Source organism: Schistocerca gregaria, chromosome 5, assembly GCF_023897955.1.
Source record: "Schistocerca gregaria isolate iqSchGreg1 chromosome 5, iqSchGreg1.2, whole genome shotgun sequence".
NCBI classification, from domain to species: domain Eukaryota; kingdom Metazoa; phylum Arthropoda; class Insecta; order Orthoptera; family Acrididae; genus Schistocerca; species Schistocerca gregaria.
The window spans coordinates 237354960-237378955 of NC_064924.1; the positions used below are offsets into that span (position 1 = coordinate 237354960).

Here is a 23996-nt window from a genome sequence, read left to right on the forward strand (position 1 = left end):
TCACGTAGAATACGAATATGGAATAAAAAAACAGTGGTTACTATTTGCAAAAATGATCTTGACCTTGTTTTGACCTTGAAACCAGGATTTAACGTCATTTCGAGGTAACCATACCATGCCCCCTTCAAACCTTACAACTTACACAAGAGTTTTTTTTTTTTTTTTTTTTTTTTTTTTTTTTTTTTTTTTTTTTTGCAGAACTGTGCCGCTCCAGAGATATCGGCCGATACAGATTAATATGGGACAACCTGTATGCCACCTGATTCTCAGTCTCCGCGTGGTCGATGGTGTTCACTTGGGCAGAGCATGCCCAGTGACGCAGTCGATGCCAGCCGATAAGCACGAGAAGAAGACCGTTTACAATCTGAGATGAAGCAACCAACCACCATCGATAGCCGTTATTTCTAACAGCTGCAGTCTAAGACTCTATGCAGTCAGCTTGCCGCCTTTGCACTATCGAGTCACTCACTGGATGACTATGTCCTGCTGACGGCCTCCCCAAGTGGACCTATATTTTTGGTCTCCATCGTCCAGAGGGAGCACTCGCTATCATAATCAGCCATGCCAGAGACTGGGATTTAATCTCGCTCGCTCCGGTAGGTTTTATGCCGCTGCGTGGCAGAATACTGGCAGCCAGTCCTGCCTTCCATTGGCCCTCAAAAGTACCCATGCTGCCTTGTATCAGTGCTCTGCTGCTACTTTGAAGCAGCACACCTCCACCAGCCGCTATCACACACATGCCACCATCGTGATGGGCATCTGCTGATACCAGCGCGCTGCAGCAACCATGACCAACTTCATCGCAAGAGGCCACTGACGGCCATTCCCACTTCGATTCCATGACTATAAGTGTCACGAATAAACGACTTCCTTAACCAGGGATGTTTCACTGACGGTCCAGCGTTCGCCTTCAGCCACTATTACTACCGCAAACCACGCCATGGCAGGTTAACTGTACGTTTTTTTTAATTTATTGGTGTTTGGCATTAACTATTTAGACAGAGAAGTGAGCGACGGCAGATTCGGTATATAATATGACATATACAGCATACATTAATTCCAGGTAAATTTCATGGTACAGTCTGTACATTCACCCACTCAACACAGTCCATATATCACAACTTGTTTCGCTGGAATCTTTGTGTCAGACTTACAACTGTATATCCGCTTCTTACAAAACCTGGGCGACACTGACATAGTCCGTTGTGGTTATCTGTCAAAACCGGTCCGTCACAGATGTAGACTGCGGAATTCCTGTTCTTTGCAAGGTCTTAAGAAACTTGCAGCGTTGTCTGTAAGAGGGTAAACATCCTTGTCTCACATTCTTGAGGTCTGTAATTTTAGTTGGGTGTTCTCCGGAGTATGGAGATGGCTGAACTTTCATCCTGTGAGGATGTGAAGGGTAGCAGCCGTGCCCGGCCGGAAGCGCGTTTTGGTAGTGGCATATCGTCTGGAGAGCTTGATTTGGGAGAAGCATGTTTTTCGTGGAATACCCGGCTGCATTGCGACATAATGTCTTCCTTTGGACTATTGTGAGATCTCCCGCGTATGTGGTCATTCTTGATGAACCCTTTCCTTTACGCCAGCAACAAAATCTGTATGTGGAAGGCAACTGTAGTAAGGCTGACCATCAGTCACACTTTGCTCGGTAGGTGGTCCGCCATGTCCGCCAAAGCAATCTAGTGCTTTTCATTTATTATAATGTTGTTCTACCAAGAACCGACAGAAGCCTCAGTTAACATGATCGAAGAATTGCTTTTGTCTGTAGGCTGACTGTATTCCTTTGATGTTTTCCTTTAATCTGACCTGGTGTGGAAATCATACATTCGAGCAGAACTTAGGAATGGTTCGTACTAGCGTTCTATATGTGATCTCCTTCACAGATGAACTACATTTACCTAACACTCCCAAAAAATCAGTCATTTCCATTCCTTACTATCTGCTTTGCAAAGTTATGCCAAATATTCAATAATAATAATAATAATAATAATAATAAAGATTTTATTGTCTTTAGGCCATTACAGCAATTGACAATGTCAAATGAAGTTACAATTTATAATACACTGTGATAAGGTATTGACTACTGAAATATTTTAGCTTATATTACAATAAATGTTCAGTGGGTCATCTGTTGGATTACTACATTTTACAGTTGGAGAATTCATTGATATCATAGAAGGGGTGGGCAATAAACCATTCATGCAGTCTTTCTTTGAATGTGTGTTCAGGAAGATCCTGTATGGCATGTGGCAGCTTATTAAATAGTTTGTGCCCTATGACTTCATAGCTATTTATTGATTTTGATAGTCTGTGGTAAGGCGTGTATATGTGTTTGATGCTTCTTGTGTTGTAACAATGTACATTTTCTCTATGTATCACATCTTGTAGGTTCTTCTTCGTAAAGATTAAGACATTGTATATATAGAGGTTTATTACAGTCATAATCTTTTGTTTAGTAAATAAGGATTTGCAGTGAGCCTTATGTGAAGAATTTGTAATTATCCTAATGGCTTTCTTCTGCAATAATAGGATGTCATGTATATGACTGCAGTTACCCCACAAGATAATGCCATAGGATAATATACTTTGGAAAAATGCAAAATAAGATGATCTGATGTATGTTTGAGGTACAAAATTTCAGAGTTGTCTTAATAAATAAATTACTCTAGATAGCTTACTACTAACATAGTTTACATGTTGGCCCCAGGATAACTTTTCGTCTAAATAAACTCCCAGGAATTTAACAGAACTAGGGTCATCAGATAGTGGCTTGTCTCTTAGAGTGAAGATTATCTGCTGAGTTTTATTTTCATTTAGCAGGAAACCATTTGCTCTGAACCAATATGCTGCATGAGTGAGTGTATTTTCAGCACATGTTTTAAGATCATTAAGATTATTACTGCTATGAAGAAAAGTCGTATCATTTGCATACAATACAGTGGTGGATCTAATAAACTAGGAGGAGGTCATTGATCATTATCAGAAACAGGAAGGTCCCCAGTACAGATCTCTGAGGCACACCTACTTTAACATTTTCTATGTTTGAAATTTTCTTACCACACAAGCTACCTGTTTACGATTGTTGAGATAAGCTTTTAATAGTCTGAGACTGTTTCCTTTCATGCCGTAGAATTCTAGTTTCTCTAGTAGTGGCGTGTGCTCAAGACAGTCGAAGGCCTTGCTTAGATCACAGAATGAGACCTGAGCAAAGCCTTTGTTCTCAAAAACTTTGAGGATGTAACTGACTACCGTGTTGATTGCATCAATGGTTGACAGATTCTTCCTAAACATGTATTGTGTAGCATTAATTATTCCTAGATTATCAAAGTGAGATGATAATTGATGGTACATGATGCATTCTATTACCTTGGAGAATGCGGGTACTACTGAAATAGGCCTGTAACTACATGGAGAGTCTGTATCTACCTTTTTGTATACTGGGACGAGCCTAGACAGTTTTAACTCATCAGGAAAATATCCCTCAAATAATCACTTGTTTATGCAATGGGTTAAAGGGTACAGAATGCAATCACACACTTTTTTAGCAGGTTGCATGATATGCCATATATATCTTAGCTATCAGATGATTTCAGTTGTTTTATGACCCCTTGTACATAGCTAGGCGTTACTTCAGAGAAGGTTAGCATGCTTGTATTTAGTGACTGTCTACCCCAATTTTGGGAGAGTAGCTGTGATGGACTAATGTCTGGTTTGATAATTGCGTCTCCTATTTCTTTCACTGAATTAATAAAAAGCTCATTAAGTGTTTGTGGTGGGATATTAATTTTGTCTTTTTTAGTATCTGTGGCAGCACTGTTAATTACTTTCCAAGCGGTTTTGCATTTATTCGTGGAATTATGTATGCTGTTCGCATTGTAGGTTATTTTGGCTTGCAGGATGGCTTTTTTGTATTCATTCCAGCATTCCACTTAGGCTGATTTGGCACAGTCAGACTTCATACTATTGTACATGTTTTACAGTAACAAAACTTGTTTCTTTAGATCTGTCAGCTGTTTAGTGTACCATATATTTTGTCTGTTTTGAGATCTGGATTTGTGGCTGCTGTCCATTATTTTGATTTTCTTTATGGGACTACTATAGTTAAATAGGGCCAAGAATGCATTAAAAAATCTATCAAATATTATTTTGGCTGGCAGGTCATTACTTGATGTGTAATGTCCATCTACACTACAATGGCCAAACCAGTCTCTGTCAGCAAGGAAATTACGAAATGTGTTAATTTTATCCTCAGTTGTGGGTCTGGTATTCACAACTGCTGGGATAGGTCTGTTTGCATTGCTCCTATTGAGGGGAATTTTACTTGCATAATTTAAAGATACAGAGTCATGGTCAGAGAATGGGAACACTGCAACTTCGCATGTGTTTTCAGTGGTCTTGAAGTTTACAAAGATGTTATCTAAACATGCTTTGTTTCTTGTGGGCCTGTTATTAACATGATGTAAATTGTATTGTCTTAGTAAGTTTTCCAGATCTGCAACATTACCCTTACATTTAATAACATCAAAATCAGCATTCAAATCACCTCCTATTGCAATATCATAGTGTAGCCATTTAATATTACTTAATTCACTCGATAACATGTTCACTTTTTCTAAAAATATGTTAATGCTTCCCTTTGGTGATCTGTACATGGATACTACTATTAGCTTATGACTACTAATGATTATACCCGTAACTTCAAAGTGCTGTTCATCACACAAGGAATTTAGGTCCAGTTTGGTTATTGTACAATTGAGTGACTGGTTGGAATAAATTGCCACACCACCTCTAATGTGCTCTTTCCTACAGTAGCTATTTACTATACTAAAATTGTCAAATTTGGCAACTGCAAGTTCATTCTCATTAGCCCAGTGTTCACTCAGACAATAAATATCAAACTGGTTATCAAGACCAAACTCATTTATGATAAGTTCTTTATCTTTCAGTCCATGAACGTTAAGGTAACATATTTTAACACACTCAACACTATGGTGATTGGTTTTCAAACCTTTTTCAGGGTTTATCTTTTGGATTTCTGCCTCTTGTTACCTTTTACTAAAAAATTGTTCACTCGGAGTGGTAGCACATCTACTGTTGTATGCCTAATCTTCCCTCCTTGTGATGATATTGTAGATGAGGCTGCTACTACAGGAATTGTGTGTGGAGGCGCTGTTGTGGCATCTGGTGGCTGAGGAGATAAGGTGAATGCTCCTTCTTCTTCTGCTGTTGAAGTGTGATAGGTACTGCTGCTGCTGCTGTAGGCATTGTTGTGGCAACTGGTGACAGTGGAGATTTGGATGTTGCTTCATCTTCTGCTGCTGTTGAATCCTGTAGATGAAGTGTGGTAGGCACTGCTGATGCAGCGTTTGTTATGTGTGTAGGTATAATTGCTACTTCCACCTCTACTTCTACTGCTGCAATAGAAGTAACTATTTCTTCGGGCTCTGCTTGTGTCAAGCAACGAGCAGGAAGAGCAGCAATTACTTCTTGGTTGTCAGATGCTTTCAGTATCATGCTGATGTTTTGGCACAGAATCTTCTTGCCTCTGTTATTAAGGTGCATGCCATGTCTCGTGTAACAGTCTCTTTGCAAGGAGTCCATACTTATAAAATATGCATTTTGGTAGGCCCTGCAAATCTTTGAGTATTGCCTGTTTGCTTTTATGATTTCCACGTTCACACATGACCATTCCGAAAGGTCATGCCTATGTGGAATTCCGACGACAAAAACTGATTTCTCTTGTATTGAATTTAGTATTGCTTTAAGGTTTGGTGTTGCACTGTGGAGGTCGTTTTTATATACATTATTGGCTCCAGCTATGACGACAATATGACGATCATTTTCAGTTTCTATGTTTCTAATGAGTTCTTGGATGGGTGCTCCTGGTTTGACAATACTAGTTGCTTGTAAACAAATGGCTGTAACGTAGTATTTTTGCGATCTCAATTCCATGGCTATCAGAGAATATTTTCACTTTGAGTTTGTCTTCACGTTTATTGCGGAAGTTTCTGCTCATGTGCTTGTCACTATATAGAGACGGCGTGTTGTTGTCGTCACAGTTTTCCGTGGATTCCACATTTATATCTGAATCTAGTGCATGAAAACGGTTTTTTGTTACCACAGGAATTCTACAGTCACTGGGTTTCACACGACCAACCCTTTTGGCCTAGTAAACATATGTTGCCTTGTTGTTTCTGCCTGTAGGCCTATATCCACTTCAGAGCACTCGTTTATTGTAGGTAGGACACTGAAACTGCTTTTATTGCCGCGGTTCGTTCCATTCGTTGTATTTATCACCTTTTCGCTTCTTTCTTCCGTGATCATGCTAGTCCTGTGCTCCCAGTTCCGTGTTTTACTTGCTTTGGCGATCGGGATATTACGCGGCTTTTTCAGTTCGGCATTTTCATTTTCTAAATGCGCATTGTCCCGCCTTAGTACATCTACAGTTAATTGCAGGCTTGATACACGTTCATTTAGCTTCACTATTTCACTGTTATAATTTACGTACGTTCCGTTTTTCACCACACAATTATAACTTTTGTTCACTTTCTCACTATAAACAACTGTACCGGACGCCATAGGCGTGGCGGTATCAAGTAGTACACCAGTAATGCTATATTCGAACACAACAGGACTGTTTTTCCTATTCATCTGCATTAATATATATTTACAGCATGCTACATAGTCAAATAAAGGGGGGCTTTAGTGATTGTTAAAGAAGAAGCTTACATCAGTAAAACACTATAACTTTTTGGTGAACACAGAATAATGAAAATCGTAAAGATTTAACTATAGAGTTTCAAAAGGAACGTAATAGGGCTCATAGGTGAATGCGTTTCCAGTTTACAGATGCCGAGAAAAGTAAATGAACCTGGCAACAGGGGAAGTAAATATGAACAGTCAGACGTTTATAAAATACACTCCTGGAAATTGAAATAAGAACACCGTGAATTCATTGTCCCAGGAAGGGGAAACTGTATTGACACATTCCTGGGGTCAGATACATCACATGATCACACTGACAGAACCACAGGCACATAGACACAGGCAACAGAGCAAGCACAATGTCGACACTAGTACACTGTATATCCACCTCTCGCAGCAATGCAGGCTGCTATTCTCCCATGGAGACGATCGTAGAGATGCTGGATGTAGTCCTGTGGAACGGCTTGCCATGCCATTTCCACCTGGCGCCTCAGTTGGACCAGCGTTCGTGCTGGACGTGCAGACCGCGTGAGACGACGCTTCATCCAGTCCCAAACATGCTCAATGGGGGACAGATCCGGAGATCTTGCTGGCCAGGGTAGTTGACTTACACCTTCTAGAGCACGTCGGGTGGCACTGGATACATGCGGACGTGCATTGTCCTGTTGGAAAAGCAAGTTCCCTTGCCGGTCTAGGAATGGTAGAACGATGGGTTCGATGACGGTTTGGATGTACCGTGCACTATTCAGTGTCCCCTCGACGATCACCAGAGGTGTACGGCCAGTGTAGGAGATCGCTCCCCACACCATGATGCCGGGTGTTGGCCCTGTGTGCCTCGGTCGTATGCAGTCCTGATTGTGGCGCTCACCTGCACTTCGCCAAACACGCATACGACCATCATTGGCACCAAGGCAGAAGCGACTCTCATCGCTGAAGACGACACGTCTCCATTCGTCCCTCCATTCACGCCTGTCACTACACCAGTGGAGGCGGGCTGCACGATGTTGGGGCGTGAGCGGAAGACGGCCTAACGGTGTGCGGGACCGTAGCCCAGCTTCATGGAGACGGTTGCGAATGGTTCTCGCCGATACCCCAGGAGCAACAGTGTCCCTAATTTGCTGGGAAGTGGCGGTGCGGTCCCCTACGGCACTGCGTAGGATCCTACGGTCTTGGCGTGCATCCGTGCGTCGCTGCGGTCCGGTCCCAGGTCGACGGGCACGTGCACCTTCCGCCGACCACTGGCGACAACATCGATGTACTGTGGAGACCTCACGCCCCACGTGTTGAGAAATTCGGAGGTACGTCCACCCGGCCTCCCGCATGCCCACTATACGCCCTCGCTCAAAGTGCGTCAACTGCACATACGGTTCACGTCCACGCTGTCGCGGCATGCTACGATGGAGCTCCGTATGCCACGGCAAACTGGCTGACACTGACGGCGGCGGTGCACAAATGCTGCGCAGCTAGCGCCATTCGACGGCCATCACCGCGGTTGCTGGTGTGTCCGCTGTGCCGTGCGTGTGATCATTGCTTGTACAGCCCTCTCGCAGTGTCCGGAGCAAGTATGGTGGGTCTGACACACCGGTGTCAATGTGTTCTTTTTTCCATTTCCAGGAGTGTACATTGTTCATCGTGTAAAACGAAATACCATCTCAGACAAAAAATGCACCGTGAAGGAATTATCTGAATCGGACAGAGATTGGTAAATGTGATGGACATGTGCAGACGTACAGACAAACAAATGATTACAATTTTTTTAAAAAAACTGAGCGAGTCAATAGAGCGGTAGTCGGCCTCTGGTCCTTATACGAGCAGTTATTTGGCTTGGCACTGATTGATAGAATTGTTGGACAACCTACTGCTGGATATCCTGCCAAATTCTGTCCGATTGGTGCAATAGATCGTCAAAATCCCGAGCTGTTAGGAGGACCTTAACCTTAGGGATCCAAAGGTTTTCAATTGGAAAGAGATCTGGCGATATTGATGGCCAAGTTAGGGTTTGGTAAGCACAAAGACAACAGCAGAAACTTTGGCAATCTGCAGGCAGGCAGTACATCCCTGAAAATTTAAGCCCCGGATGGCTTTCCATGAAGGGCAACAGACGTGGCGCAGAGTATAGTCGACATATCGGTGTGCTGTAAGGGTGCTTCAGATGACAACCAAAAGGGTCCCAGTATGAAAAGAAAAGGCACCCCTAGCAATCACTACTGGTTGTCGGGCTGTATGGTGGGCGACAGCCAGGCTGATATCTTCCTGCTGTCTGGGGCGTTCCAAGACACGTCTTTACTGGTCATTGGGTCTATTTCAAACCGGAACTCATCACTGAAGGCAGTTCTCCTCCAGTTAATGATATTCCTTGCCGAAGAGGTGTCTGGAGACTCTTTGGACAGTGCTAGGATACCTACCTGACAGTCGCCCACCACACAGCCCGATAACAAGGAGAGATGATCTGGGATCCCATTTCTTTTCATAGCAGGACCCCTTTAGTTGTTATCCGCGGCGCCCTTGCAGCACAGCGGTACGTCGAATTATTCTACTCCCTGGTTTGTTGCCCTTCATGGCAAGCCATTCTGGGCTTACATTCATTGGCTGCTGATGTGACAGCACAAAAGCACATGAACACTCTAATTTTTAACATCTTGTAGATTTATTGGTTATTTCTCGTTGAATGCTATTAAACTTAACATACATGCAGTAGCCTGAAATACGACCTCTGACAGTAAAGTTTGGTGAATAGTACTGCAACATTAATGTAGATGACCTGCGATCTACAGTTGCCTTACTGTCCTTCGAAATAGTCACCTCCCATAGCTATGCACTGCTGAGCTCTGCGATACATGTCCTGGAAACTTTGCTTGAAGTCTTCCTTTGAATTGTTGTTCAAAAGCCGCCTCACGTTTCGTTGAATGTCAGGAATAACATCAAATCTCCTTCCTTTCAAAGCTAGTTTGAGTTGAGGGAATAGGAAGAAATCTGTAGGATTGAGATACGGCGAGTATGGTGGATGTTTCAAATGGCACCACTCCCTTTTTTGCCAGGAACTGTTTGACGATATTGTCTGTGTGTGGACGAGCGTTATCGTGAACAAAAAACCAGGAACCTTGTTGCGCATACTTGGGTCGTATCCTGTGTAGACGTTGCATGAAACATGTCAAAATTTCAATGTACCATGCAGCGCTCACCATCGTTCCCTCAGGTAGAAATTCCTTGTGGATACCTTGACTGGCGAATAAGGTGAGGAGCATCGTTTTGATGCGAGATTTTTCGGCTTTGACTTTCTCTACTGAGGTGATGTCGGAGAACGCCATTCCATGCTTTGCCGTTTCGTTTCAGGGTCGTGCTGGTGATATCAGGTTTCATCCTGAGTGACAATATGGTTCAAGAAATTGGGTGTCACATCCACCGTTTCGACAAAATCCTGTGAAGCCTTTAAATGTGCCTGCTTCTGATCGTCAGTCAAGTGATGTGGCACAAGCCAAGGCCTTTTCCTCTTCCCTAACTCCTGGGCAAGGATATGTAGCACGGATTCACAGTTGATCTGCGGTTCATCCGCTATCATATGATCAGTTAATCGACAGTCGTTCGTGATTAATGTTTTCGTCACTGACGGCGGTCGCCGATCGCCCGCTACGGAAATTGTCAGAAACACTTTTCTGGCCTCCTCAAAAACAGGTGAACCACTCATACACACACTTCATAGACAATGCTTGATCGCCATAAACACATACCAACGTTGCATATGTTTCTTTCGGTGTCTTGCCAAGCTTAAAGGAGAAGATTGATGTTTTACGTCCCATCGACAATGAGGTCATTAGAGACGGAGCACAAGTTCGGATTAAGGAGGGATGGGGAAGGAAATCAGCCCTGCCCTTTCAAAGAAACCATTCCGTCATTTGCCTGAAACGATTTAGGGAAATCACGGAAAACCTAAGTCAGGGTGGCCTGACACGGGTTTGAACCGTCGTCATCTCGAATGCGAGTCCAATGTGCTAACCACTGCGCCACCCCACTCAATGCCAAGCTTAAAACAGAACTTTAAATTGATCCTTTGCTCGTTCATTGTCCTGTTCGCAGTTCAGAACCAACGCACTAAACAACCACTTCGTCCGAAAGGTCTAATACGGAACACACACAATGCTCAACTGTAGACTTGGCCACTGTTTCTATGTTTCGATACAGTGAATCGATACGTGGAACTGTTTCAGTGTTTCGGAACGGCTGTGGTTCACTGTTTCGAAACAGTGGTGTTTCATTCTGCCCCTGTCTCGGATAACCGGACCCGATTCGATCTCGAGCCAGACACAGAAAAAGGAACTTTGTTTCAAAATAAGGCTGTTTCAGTCCACCTGTACTTGGAACGGACAAATTGTTTCGAAACAGTGATGTTTCATTCCGCTCTGTGTCGGACGAGATTCGGGCTCGGCACAGGTACTGAAACACAACATACCACTTCATGAAACACTTACAAGAGTGTCGAAACCTTTTTGACAAGCAATAGCATTAAGCTTAAGATATCTGAAAACAAAGCTTCGTTTCTAGCTGACTGCCCTATTCCGAAATGGCGTAACATCTGCTTTATAAACACTAATCAAACAATAAAACAACGCATACTATTCACATTTAAAGTAATAAATATGTGAAAATCATTCCGTTAAATTGCACTTTTTTTTATAACATACGCTTCTCTATTCATTTACAGTAATCATATTAAGAAAGGCAAGTAAGCCAACAACATTTTGAATAAAAAAAAGGCGTAGAGTGACAGTTATTAGCCATATACATAAATTTTATGTAGGTACAATTGCAAGCAATCTGTCTGACATATCACTGATAGTGTAATGGTGAACGGGAATGGCTGGGAAGTATGGAGAATTTATAGTAACGGTTCGAAACACCTTGAAAGACAAACATTTTTTCTCTTATATTTTGTTATTTATTCGAATTATTTGGTGTGCCTATTATCCACAATGATTCCCTTTGTGTGCATGGAAATTAGCAGGATGGGTATATTACCCATACTAACGGAATGTGGGTATCCCAGTACCATATCCGTTGTTTCTGCAGTTTGCTCCCATCTCCAGTTCCGTTCGTGGTGGTTCTTCTGTCTTCAGTTATGGCTGTCCTCAGCCAATTGAAAAGTATGAAAGTCACACGACACGAAAGCAGCGCATTTGCTGCAGGAAATACGAAACTGCCAAGACGCCTAAGTGATAGTTTCATATTTTCTGCGACATGATTAGCGCTCTAGCACCTCATTTGTGTTTATATGGACATACTTATACACTAAACATTCAAGATGATAAAATGTGTAGGTTTATTAGATTCCAAAACACAAACTGTTTCACTGTTTCGAAACATTACATTGTACTGTTTCATTTGTTTCGAAACAGTTACGTGTTTCAGTTTGCCCATCTCTACTCAACTGAACTACGGTAGGGGCAGGATTTCAACACCAGCCGCTACGCAGGTGCAGCGTTTTTTTTTTAATTTTTTTAATTCACCAAAAACAGTAACAAAAATGGCTACAATGAAATGACATAAATAAGGTGACAGATAATTGCAGTCATAAATTACAGCATTCAAAAAATGAGTCTTTAGCAGTAGCACAATTTAGCACCTTCACTGTCACCTTCAACTGGTGGCAGTCCAGCATGCACATTTTCTTCTTCTGCACTCGCTTCCTCATCATCATTTCCCAGACCCAAATTAATCATTCAGTAAATCCTTGATGTGTGTTCCTTCCAGGGTAAATTACATGGACAGAAGAGAAGTCTCGAACAGCGACATCGCAGAAAATTTCACTGCCTTGTTATTTTTGTCAGTTCCAGTCTTCTAAACGCATCTATAGGGAGTTCAAGATCTTCCTTTAAATCAGACACCAGATGTTTCTCGCCATATTCTTGTATCTGCTGTACTACTGATTTATTTTTTATGTGTGACTTGCAGGGAAGGTTAGGGTCGGGAACGTGACCCAATTCATTCCCTCTCTATTAGCAATCCAGTTCCTAACCTATACGCATTCGGTTGAAGACAATTCGGAGCAGCCCGCATCTCGTGGTCGTGCGGCGGGGTCAGGGATTTTCTTTGCCTCGTGATGGCTGGGTGTTGTGATATGTCCTTAGGTTAGTTAGGTTTAAGTAGTTTTAAGTTCTAGGGGACTGATGACCATCTATGTTAAGTCCCATAGTGCTCAGAGCCATTTGAACAATTTTTGAATAATTCGGAGCATGTTACCATATTTCTTATTGTGATTGTGATATTTGAGTATTTTCTCGAATTCATTTTCCATATACATCTTGTATTCAATATGCTCATCGCTCCCAATATTGTTAAAAACATAACTTGTATATTTGCCCATTAACCAAATCACTGCGTTATTTTTTGCCTGAGGGTAGTAACTTTCCTCTGGTCTGAAGAAAATGTTAGTCGGTACATTGTTTCCTGAAGTTCTTGTTATTTGAGCAATTTTCTCCCTGGTCCACCTCCAGTTGATAATCCGATCTCCACAACTGTAACGATGAGGCACACTATCAACGAGGTTGCATTTGCTGCAGAGGTTAGTGTCACTTAAACCGATGGCAAAGAGACGCTCATTAGTGCTGATGATGTTATTGACTACCTTGTACCACGATGTTCTCACGTCAGACGAAAGAACATCACTACTGATGTTTTTCCAGACAACATTCCATGCTATTCCAGCATATTTGGTTTCTATGTTATTTTTCCTTTCATGTTTCCGTCTTTCAGCTAAAATCGCCTTTGCTGTAACGTTTTTGGAGTTTAAAATCTTTTTGCTGAGAAAACTTAGTTCAAGATAATACTCCCTAATGTGTTTCAGCTTAAAACTTATTTTTTGTATATTTATCGGCGGCTCTACACTTTCTGACCTGACAATATCGTATAGTTTTGCTGCAATGCACCCTGGATCATTACACATTATGCTCCATGTTCGTTTGACATACAGTGCCATCGCTTTAGACTTGATGTCGGTTAGACCCATTCCTCTATTGCTTGGATCCAAAACTGCTGTCTTCACCGGCACTCGAAACAATTCCCCTTTCCACAAGAACTTTGCTAAGGTGGACATGATCGTCTTCGCCACCAGTGATGGAATGGAGAGAACCTCCGCTATGTAGTAGGCCTTGGATAAAATATACGTGTTGATAAACAGTATTCTCTGGAACTGGTCTTTGCTACGTTGACAGTTTTCAATCCCTTGATTTTTCTTGCCACCTCCCGCCAATTTATTGCTATCATTTTTAAAAGGGACGTTGCCAATGCCATTCCAAGAGCTTTGTGTTCATTAACATGGTTCGCCCATTCAATGCGTAAGTTAGCAAGCCGCTTTATATTTAGAAATTCGTTGTGAGTCACCAATGTTGCCCGATCGACCGTTCCGGCTTCATTCAGCGAAATTTATTGTCAGAGACTGTACCCAGTACTTAGACCTACAGTGCCCTGCTACACTGCTACTCTTCTAGACTCATTGAAACTTGGCATCAGGATAGCGAGCACATCTTCAGCTGAGCACGTTATTAAGGACATTTTTCGCATGTGCAACTGGTGTGACATAATTGCCTTATGGGTCAAAAATATACGTGTTTGATAAACAACGTGCACAGTTCATGGCAAGCACAGCTACCCCTTACCACTCAACTACAAGTTTACGTTAATGCCACTAGATGGTAGCACACAGCAGGAGTCTTTCATCCCCTTTCTCCTGGCATAATTCCCGCCACAAGTTAGCATACTCCTTAGATATGTCAGTTCACTCACAATGTAGTAAAATTAGATCGGACGTCAATGTGCGACAATGTCATTGTTATACTACTAGAAAGCCGGCCGCTGAGGCCGAGCAGTTCTAGGCGCTTCAGTCTGGAATCGCGCGACTGCTACAGTCACAGGTTCGAATCCTGCCTCGGGCATGGATGTGTGTGATGTCCTTAGGTTAGTTAGGTTTAAGTAGTTCCAAGTTCTAGGGGACTGATGACCCCAGATGTTAGTCCCATAGTGCTCAGAGCCATATACTGCTAGAAAACCTACACTCCTGGAAATTGAAATAAGAACACCGTGAATTCATTGTCCCAGGAAGGGGAAACTTTATTGACACATTCCTGGGGTCAGATACATCACATGATCACACTGACAGAATCACAGGCACATAGACACAGGCAACAGAGCATGCACAATGTCGGCACTAGTACAGTGTATATCCACCTTTCGCAGCAATGCAGGCTGCTATTCTCCCATGGAGACGATCGTAGAGATGCTGGATGTAGTCCTGTGGAACGGCTTGCCATGCCATTTCCACCTGGCGCCTCAGTTGGACCAGCGTTCGTGCTGGACGTGCAGACCGCGTGAGACGACGCTTCATCCAGTCCCAAACATGCTCAATTGGGGACAGATCCGGAGATCTTGCTGGCCAGGGTAGTTGACTTACACCTTGAAGAGCACGTTGGGCGGCACGGGATACATGCGGACGTGCATTGTCCTGTTGGAACAGCAAGTTCCCTTGACGGTCTAGGAATGGTAGAACGATGGGTTCGATGACGGTTTGGATGTACCGTGCACTATTCAGTGTCCCCTCGACGATCACCAGAGGTGTACGGCCAGTGTAGGAGACCGCTCCCCACACCATGATGCCGGGTGTTGGCCCTATGTGCCTCGGTCGTATGCAGTCCTGATTGTGGCGCTCACCTGCACGGCGCCAAACACGCATACGACCATCATTGGCACCAAGGCAGAAGCGACTCTCATCGCTGAAGACGACACGTCTCCATTCGTCCCTCCATTCACGCCTGTCGCGACACCACTGGAGGCGGGCTGCACGATGTTGGGCCGTGAGCGGAAGACGGCCTAACGCTGTGCGGGGCCATAGCCCAGCTGCATGGAGACGGTTGCGAATGGCCCTAGCAGATACCCCAGGAGCAACAGTGTCCCTAATTTGCTGGGAAGTGGCGGTGCGGTCCCCTACGGCACTGCGTAGGATCCTACGGTCTTGGCGTGCATCCGTGCGTCGCTGCGGTCCGGTCCCAGGTCGACGGGCACGTGCACCTTCCGCCGACCACTGGTGACAACATCGATGTACTGTGGAGACCTCACGCCCCACGTGTTGAGCAATTCGGCGGTACGTCCACCCGGCCTCCTGCATGCCCACTATACGCCCTCGCTCAAAGTCTGTCAACTGCACATACGGTTCACGTCCACGCTGTCGCGGCATGCTACGAGTGTTAAAGACTGCGATGGAGCTCCGTATACCACGGCAAACTGGCTGACACTGACGGCGGCGGTGCACAAATGCTGCGCAGCTAGCGCCATTCGACGGCCAACACCGCGGTTCCTGATGTGTGCGCTGTGCCGTGCGTGTGATCATTGCTTGTACAGCCCTCTCGCAGTGTCCGGAGCAAGTATGGTGGGTCTGACACACCGGGGTCAATGTGTTCTTTTTTCTATTTCCAGGAGTGTATTTTGTGGGTTTATGAGTGTGTTATAGTATATTAAGTTTTGAATTTTGTAATGCAGCAATTCATTTGTGTTTTAGTCAATTGGCCATGCCCAAAGACATTATAATGTGAATTTAATCATTCCCACAAACAGCCGTTTGAGTTACTGTGCAAGAATCGACTTTCGTGTGCACAGTCGACATGAACTCTGTTGAATTATTTTAAGTGTTCACAGAAAAGTAAATTACCAGGATAAGAAAGCCGCAGACCAGAACCGTTGAATGACAAAGTGACGAAATCAAATAAGCATGACTACAAGTGAACATTCATCAAAGATTGCACAATAAGCACAAATGGTTGTGTGGGTGCAACATAAGAATGTTTGAGTTTCAGCCCCTGAAATTAATTCGTGGACTAATACTAGTACTTGCTTCCTTTATTTGGCGATTGCAGTCGGCCGTGGTAGCTGCGGTGCTCACATTATTGTGTCTCTCGAGGGATTGTGCTGCGCTGCTTATCGATCGCCATCGAACTATCGTCACTCAGGGTTCGCTTTCGCTTGTAACCGTGGCAGTAATCTCGTTAAGGATCTTGTACACTTGTCTGAAAAAACAAATAGCCACGAAAACTCCCACTCACGCAAAAATGCGAAACAGAGAGTAACGAAAGCTTACACATTATTTCACTCTTTCCCTAAACTTAATTACGTACAAAACAACAAAATTTCAGCCGGCCGGTGTGGCCGAGCGGTTCTAGGCGCTTCAGTCTGGAACCGCGCGACCGCTACGATCGCAGGTTCGAATCCTGCCTCGGGCTTGCATATGTGTGATGTCCTTGGGTTAGTTAGGTTTAAGTAGTTCTAAGTCTAGGAGACTGATGACCTCGGATCTTAAGTCCCACAGTGCTCAGAGCCATTTGAACCATTTGAAAAAAAAATTTCACGAAAACATTTCTTTAATTGTCAGGCAAGTTATGTACTTTGTTACTACAGTCCGCCTCGATAGCTGAGTGGTCAGCGTGACGGATTGCCGGCCTACGGGCCCAGGTTCGATTCCTGGCTGGGTAGGAGTTTTTCTCCGCGAGGTGTTGTGTTGTCTTCATTATCATTTAATCCCCATTCGGCGCACAGGTCGCCCAATGTGGCGTCGAATGTAATAAGAGATGCACCAAGGCGGCCGGACCTGCGCCGCAAGGGGCGTCGCGGCCAATGACGCCAAACGCTCATTTCCATTATTAGTATTATTCTAATTGTTGGCAGTGGCTGCAGTGGTTTAAGTTTGTTCATACGCATAATAGTTACAGGACTACATATGATATTTCACTCTCAAATTTAAGTAAATATAAAAATTTGTGAACAGCCAGAACGTAGACTCGCGATCCGCCACTGCTTACATTTCAGGTTTGAACATTTTAAGATCTGTAATTTTATGTGAATAAGCGTTGAACTATGTTATATCAGTCACTGAATCGAAACTTACGCGAGGGTGTGAAGAAGTAGGACATTGTGTACAGGAATATACTCCATAAATACACTACTGGCCCTCAAAATTGCTACAAAACGAAGATGACGTGCTACAGACGCGAAATTTAACCGACAGGAAGAAGATGCTGTGATATGCAAATGATAAGCTTTTCAGAGCATTCACACAAGGCTGGCGCCAGTGGCGACACCTACAACGTGCTGACATGAGAAAAGTTTCCAACCGATTTCTCATACACAAACAGCAGTTGACCGGCGTTGCCTGATGAAACGTTGTTGCGATGCCTCGTGTAAGGAGGAAAAATGCGTACCATCACATTTCCGACTTTGATAAAGGTCGGATTGAAGCCTATCGCGATTGCGGTTTATCGAATCGCGACATTGCTGCTCGCGTTGGTCGAGATCCAATGACTTAGCAGAATATGGAATCGGTGGGTTCAGGAGGGTAATATGGAACGCCGTGCTGGATCCCAACGGCCTCGTATCACTAGCAGTCGAGATGAGAGGCATGGATGTAACGGATCGTGCAGCCACGTCTCGATCCCTGAGTCAACAGATGGGGACGTTTGCAAGACAACAACCATCTGCACGAACAGTTCGGCGACGTTTGTAGGAGTATGGACTATCAGCTCGGAGAACATGGCTGCGGTTATGCTTGACGCTGGATCACAGATAGGAGCGCCTGCGATGGTGTATTCAACGACGAACCTGGGTGCACAAATGGCAAAACGTCAATTTTCGGATGAATCTAGGTTCTGTTTACAGCATCATGATGATCGCACCGTATTTGGCGACATCGCGGTGAACGCGGGCCTTTCTGGATACAGAAAATGTTCGACTGCTTCCCTGGCCAGCACATTCTCCAACTGAAAACGTCTGGTCAATGGTGGACGAGCAACTGGCTCGTCACAATACGCCAGTCTCTACTCTTGATGAACTGTGGTATCGTGTTGAAGCTGCATGGGCAGCTGCAACTGTACACGCCATCCAAGCTCTGTTTGACTCAATGTACAGGCGTATCAAGACCGTTAATACTGCCAGAGGTGGTTGTTCTGGGTACTGATTTCTTAGGATCTATGCACCCAAACTACTTGAAAATGTAATCACATGTCAGTTCTAGTATAATATATTTGTCCGATGAATACCCGTTTATCATCTGCATTTCTTCTTGGTGTAGCAATTTTAATAGCCAGTAGTGTACGTCGGTGTCGTGTATCTTAAAGTGCACGCTCCTGAAGGTACTCACATGTGCACCCATTCATTCTGTGCATTAGCGATATTCTACACATTCAAATTTCTCATACAGTAAATAAATATCTTTCTGAAGTGAACATATTTGCAAAGCACAATTACACTGCATGCGCACGAACCTGTCATAAAATTGCTCTGTTCTGATTGCCAAGAACCGCAGTCCTCAAGGTACTTGAAACTGATAACTAATGTAGACGTGTTTGGGACTGCTTTGTTTATAATGCTACGCGAGATGCATGGGTTGGACACTCACTTATCAGTGTATTGTGAGAAACTGAATGCACGTCTCGCTCCCTGCATACTCATTATTTAACCAAATTGGTAATCTTTACTTGTGCAATCTATATTTAATATCAGAAAATTATGTTTCTTAACTTTTCTTGATTCTGTTTCTTGCATGTTTGAGTAAAGATACAGGGCGAGTATTTGAGTATGGGTTTATTTCTTTTGAGTTGTACAATAGGTTTAATTTCGTTCTTTCGTTCTTTGAATCCACAACGGAATTACTGACTGTTGACGAACATACTTAAGTTCATTCAGATTAATATAACGAGATTAGGTCAGCAGTATATTAATTGATGTTTTATACTATTTAAATTTAAGACGGCCATCCTGTTATGGTGTGAGATGTCCGCTGCAGCTCTTCAGCATGCAGCCACTTGTCGTCGTTGCACCCTCAGATTGATTCCGCCGATTGCTGTCAGCAAGAGGTTGTTGGGAGCCATGCGTACTTCTACCTGCTTGTCTCCGACAGGCAGAAAGTCAAATTTTGACAGTAGATGTATCATCGCCAACTTCACCTGCATCAATCCGAAACGCATGCCTGCAACAAAATAAATGAGCCAGCTGTTCTCTGTAGGTGTGACTGATAATGCTACATACAACGTTGAATATCCAGAATCAGTCAGAAACTTAATCCCATTAAACCCATATAAGGCTACAAAATTTTTTGAAATTATTCCTTATATTGGACATTTGTGGAATTTTATCAGTGGTAGAGAGGGATCACGTGTACTAAACCAAAGAGGTCCTGCAGGAAAACTTCTTAAATTTATACAGGGCGTACAGAAACTTGCAACCATTCTCTGTAGGGTCAGTACAGTTTCGAACTGTAACAAAATCACTCGGTCTTATGTTTTCATTCCATCGTTTGCAGTAAGGCTTTTGATAAAATATACTGTTTAACAATGCAATATGATGACCTTCATAAATGTCTTAATCGCATTTGTTGGATTTATGACAGTCTACCAGTTACATCAAAACTAGAACTACAGAAGAAAACAAAAATTGCTATTAAATATAATTAAAAAGGTACTAAAAAGTTGAGATAAAGAGAAAAAAATACCGGCTACCTTGTATGTGTTTATGATTTTTTCCTTTTTATATTATACTTTTTAACACTTTTAACTGTTTCTATGTAACAGAAATTTTGCATTTTTGTTATTTCTGGCTAGTTACTTATAATGATGACTCAGTAGAACCGAAAATAGTTGACTGTAATAAATCAACAAAATGCGAGCAACAAATTCGTGAAAAAGAAGCGTATTTCAAATAGATCACTTGCTCCAGTTTAACAACGCCAAATGTCATTGCAGTAGTATAGGGAGCATGGTTTAATTTTTTTCTCGACTCAAAATCAGCTTCCACAATTTCCTGTTGTAGATGAATGTTGAGGATCTGTGGTCTTTTCATCTTCTAAAACAAAGTACACACAATAGCACACAAACAAGAAACGTAATGAAAGTGTTTGTTTCAAACAGCTGAATGAAAACATGGAAGGTAGGTAATATGGCTCCAGCTAATGAAAATTTTGTGTTCAAATACACATAAGTTCTAATAGGTTTATTACCAATTGCCTTAGTAGTGATCTGATTCTCATGTTGAAATTTGGCTTACTATAAAAGAAGAAAATCAAAAGAAAGTGAAACAAGACGTAAAGTCGTTGATCTGGCTTAGTTGCTGCGGTATGGTTGATTATTATTATTACAGATCAGAATTAATTAATACACTCCTGGAAATGGAAAAAAGAACACATTGACACCGGTGTGTCAGACCCACCATACTTGCTCCGGACACTGCGAGAGGGCTGTACAAGCAATGGTCACACGCACGGCACAGCGGACACACCAGGAACCGCGGTGTTGGCCGTCGAATGGCGCTAGCTGCGCAGCATTTGTGCACCGCCGCCGTCAGTGTCAGCCAGTTTGCCGTGTCATACGGAGCTCCATCGCAGTCTTTAACACTGGTAGCATGCCGCGACAGCGTGGACGTAAACCGTATGTGCAGTTGACGGACTTTGAGCGAGGGCATATAGTGGGCATGCGGGAGGCCGGGTGGACATACCGCCGAATTGCTCAACACGTGGGGCGTGAGGTCTCCAAAGTACATCGATGTTGTCGCCAGTGGTCGGCGGAAGGTGCACGTGCCCGTCGACCTGGGACCGGACCGCAGCGACGCACGGATGCACGCCAAGGCCGTAGGATCCTACGCAGTGCCGTAGGGGACCGCACCGCCACTTCCCAGAAAATTAGGGACACTGTTGCTCCTGGGGTATCGGCGAGGACCATTCGCAACCGTCTCCATGAAGCTGGGCTACGGTCCCGCACACCGTTAGGCCGTCTTCCGCTCACGCCCCAACATCGTGCAGCCGGCCTCCAGTGGTGTCGCGACAGGCGTGAATGGAGGGACGAATGGAGACGTGTCGTCTTCAGCGATGAGAGTCGCTTCTGCCTTGGAGCCAATGATGGTCGTATGCGTGTTTGGCGCCGTGCAGGTGAGCGCCACAATCAGGACTGCATACGACCGAGGCACAGAGGGCCAACACCCGGCATCATGGTGTGGGGAGCGATCTCCTACACTGGCCGTACACCTCTGGTGATCGTCGAGGGGACACTGAATAGTGCACGGTACATCCAAACCGTCATCGAACCCATCGTTCTACCATTCCTAGACCGGCAAGGGAACTTGCTGTTCCAACAGGACAATGCACGTCCGCATGTATCCCGTGCCACCCAACATGCTCTAGACGGTGTAAGTCAACTACCCTGGCCAGCAAGATCTCCGGATCTGTCCCCCATTGAGCATGTTTGGAACTGGATGAAGCGTCGTCTCACGCGGTCTGCACGTCCAGCACGAACGCTGGTCCAACTGAGGCGCCAGGTGGAAATGGCATGGCAAGCCGTTCCACAGGACTATATCCAGCATCTCTACGATCGTCTCCATGGGAGAATAGCAGCCTGCATTGCTGCGAAAGGTGGATATACACTGTACTAGTGCCGACATTGTGCATGCTCTGTTGCCTGTGTCTATGTGCCTGTAGTTCTTTCAGTGTGATCATGTGATGTATCTGACCCCAGGAATGTGTCAATAAAGTTTCCCCTTCCTGGGACAATGAATTCACGGTGTTCTTATTCCAATTTCCAGGAGTGTACAAAGCTCGACATTAACAACATTTTGCTGTATTCTTCCGCCACATCTCTCTATTCAGAGCATTCTCATTACAAACATTGTGATGCTCCAGTATTTCATTGATGTGTTGTTTCCAAGAACATCGTGGTCTGTGGCCTTTATGTACACCAGGCGATTTCCATTCAAACCCCACCAATAAGCCGACATTCTCAACAACTCGGCATACCTCAGCAATGATTTTGTTGCAGTTCCATCTATCACTCTTATATTTGTCCTCATTCTTGCTCTTACTTCGTCATTAACTTAATCTGTTCCTTAAAGTCTTTGTAGATTTCAGTAATAATGAGTAAAATATGGACATCCGGATCTATAGTTTTCATAGCCTCCCACAGTTAATCTGTACCTTATAATCTCTCTACATTTCGACAATAATCTGTAAAATATGTTTATTCATGTCTAAATTTTCCATGCTTTCCACAGTTTTCCTCTAGGAAATATGTCATAAGCTTTTGCCACATCTACAAAGGCGATGTGTAATTCCTTTCCTACTGGTATAATTTTCTCCATTAGTTGTCGTAAAAGAAAGAGATTATTTGTACAGCATCTTTTCTGTCTGAATCCTCTTTCGTCTTCCCTAATACGAAACCCAACGCTCTGCGTTATTTTCTCACAATAATTTTCCGGTAGACATTTTCATTATTTAAAAGACAAAACAGGAAACTTAACAAGAAGGGCTCATTAAATAAGTACATCTTTGGCGTATGAAAGCGGTCAGGTTAACAAAATAATTATTCTGTAGTTCTGGAAAACAAAGTAACGGTTGCCTGAATCACGAAAAGAAGAAAAGAACTGGAAAGAAACATAGAAGTATTAAAACTACAGACAGAAACTCGTTTGAATTTAGGAGTCTCCCAAGTGAACGTAACAAACGTAAGAGAAGAACATAGATGTAAGAAACTGAATGGCAATATGGTGGAGAAGTTTATGGAGTACTGAAAACTGGAAACTAGGAAAGTAGAGGAACTGATGTTTTGTCTTAAACAGTCACAATGGTATTCCTATATGACTGGCTTTAAACGTGTCGGATGATCATCTGAGTAACAGTAGGCATTACTGTGGTCTTAGACTCAATGAAAAGCATTAATTGTCGCTCTCTGGGTAACAGTGGTCGTTCCTGGAAGAGCTATAAAATCACAATGCTACATGTTGTTCTAAAGATGACCATTTGACGGGTTGAAATCTGTCTAGTAATGCACACATGGTAGCGTTAGGAAAGAAAGAAATTTTCAACAAACAAATAAAGAAAAATTTAGCTTTTCACAACTGAAGAAATGAGATTAAAAACGCTTTACGTTCTATTTTTACGAAATAAATGTGCATCCACAGTTTCCCAACACACCAGTGTTGCCCTAATTTCTGTTTCTCGAGGCACATTCATTACACTGCTGGTTCAGAATTTCGGAATTGATTTCACAGATATTACTTTATGTTACTCCATTTTATTTAGTGTATCACCGTTGATTCCATTCAGTTTATCTGAGTAAATTTCATCTAATTAACCAGCAAGAAGCGCTTCTCCTCTTTTTAATACAAGTGAATCAGTTTTGACATTTTGTGCACAAAGCAACACTATCTGTGAGAGGTGTTGATAGACGGCTTGTTGCTAATCTATTTGTGCATAACATTATGAAGACAGTCTCAGTCTTATT

General features: G+C 43.3%; 1 protein-coding gene across 1 annotated transcript in view; it reads right to left on the reverse strand.

Moving 5' to 3' along the window:
• Positions 1 to 19321: 19321 nt before the first annotated feature.
• LOC126273298 (probable cytochrome P450 6a14) overlaps positions 19322 to 23996 on the reverse strand; it is a 40920-nt gene continuing 36245 nt past the window's right edge. Inside the window, exon 4 of the mRNA XM_049976844.1 lies at positions 19322 to 19702. Coding sequence (XP_049832801.1) covers positions 19524 to 19702 — 179 coding nt within the window. The 3' untranslated portion in view covers positions 19322 to 19523. The remainder of the gene's footprint in view (positions 19703 to 23996) is intronic.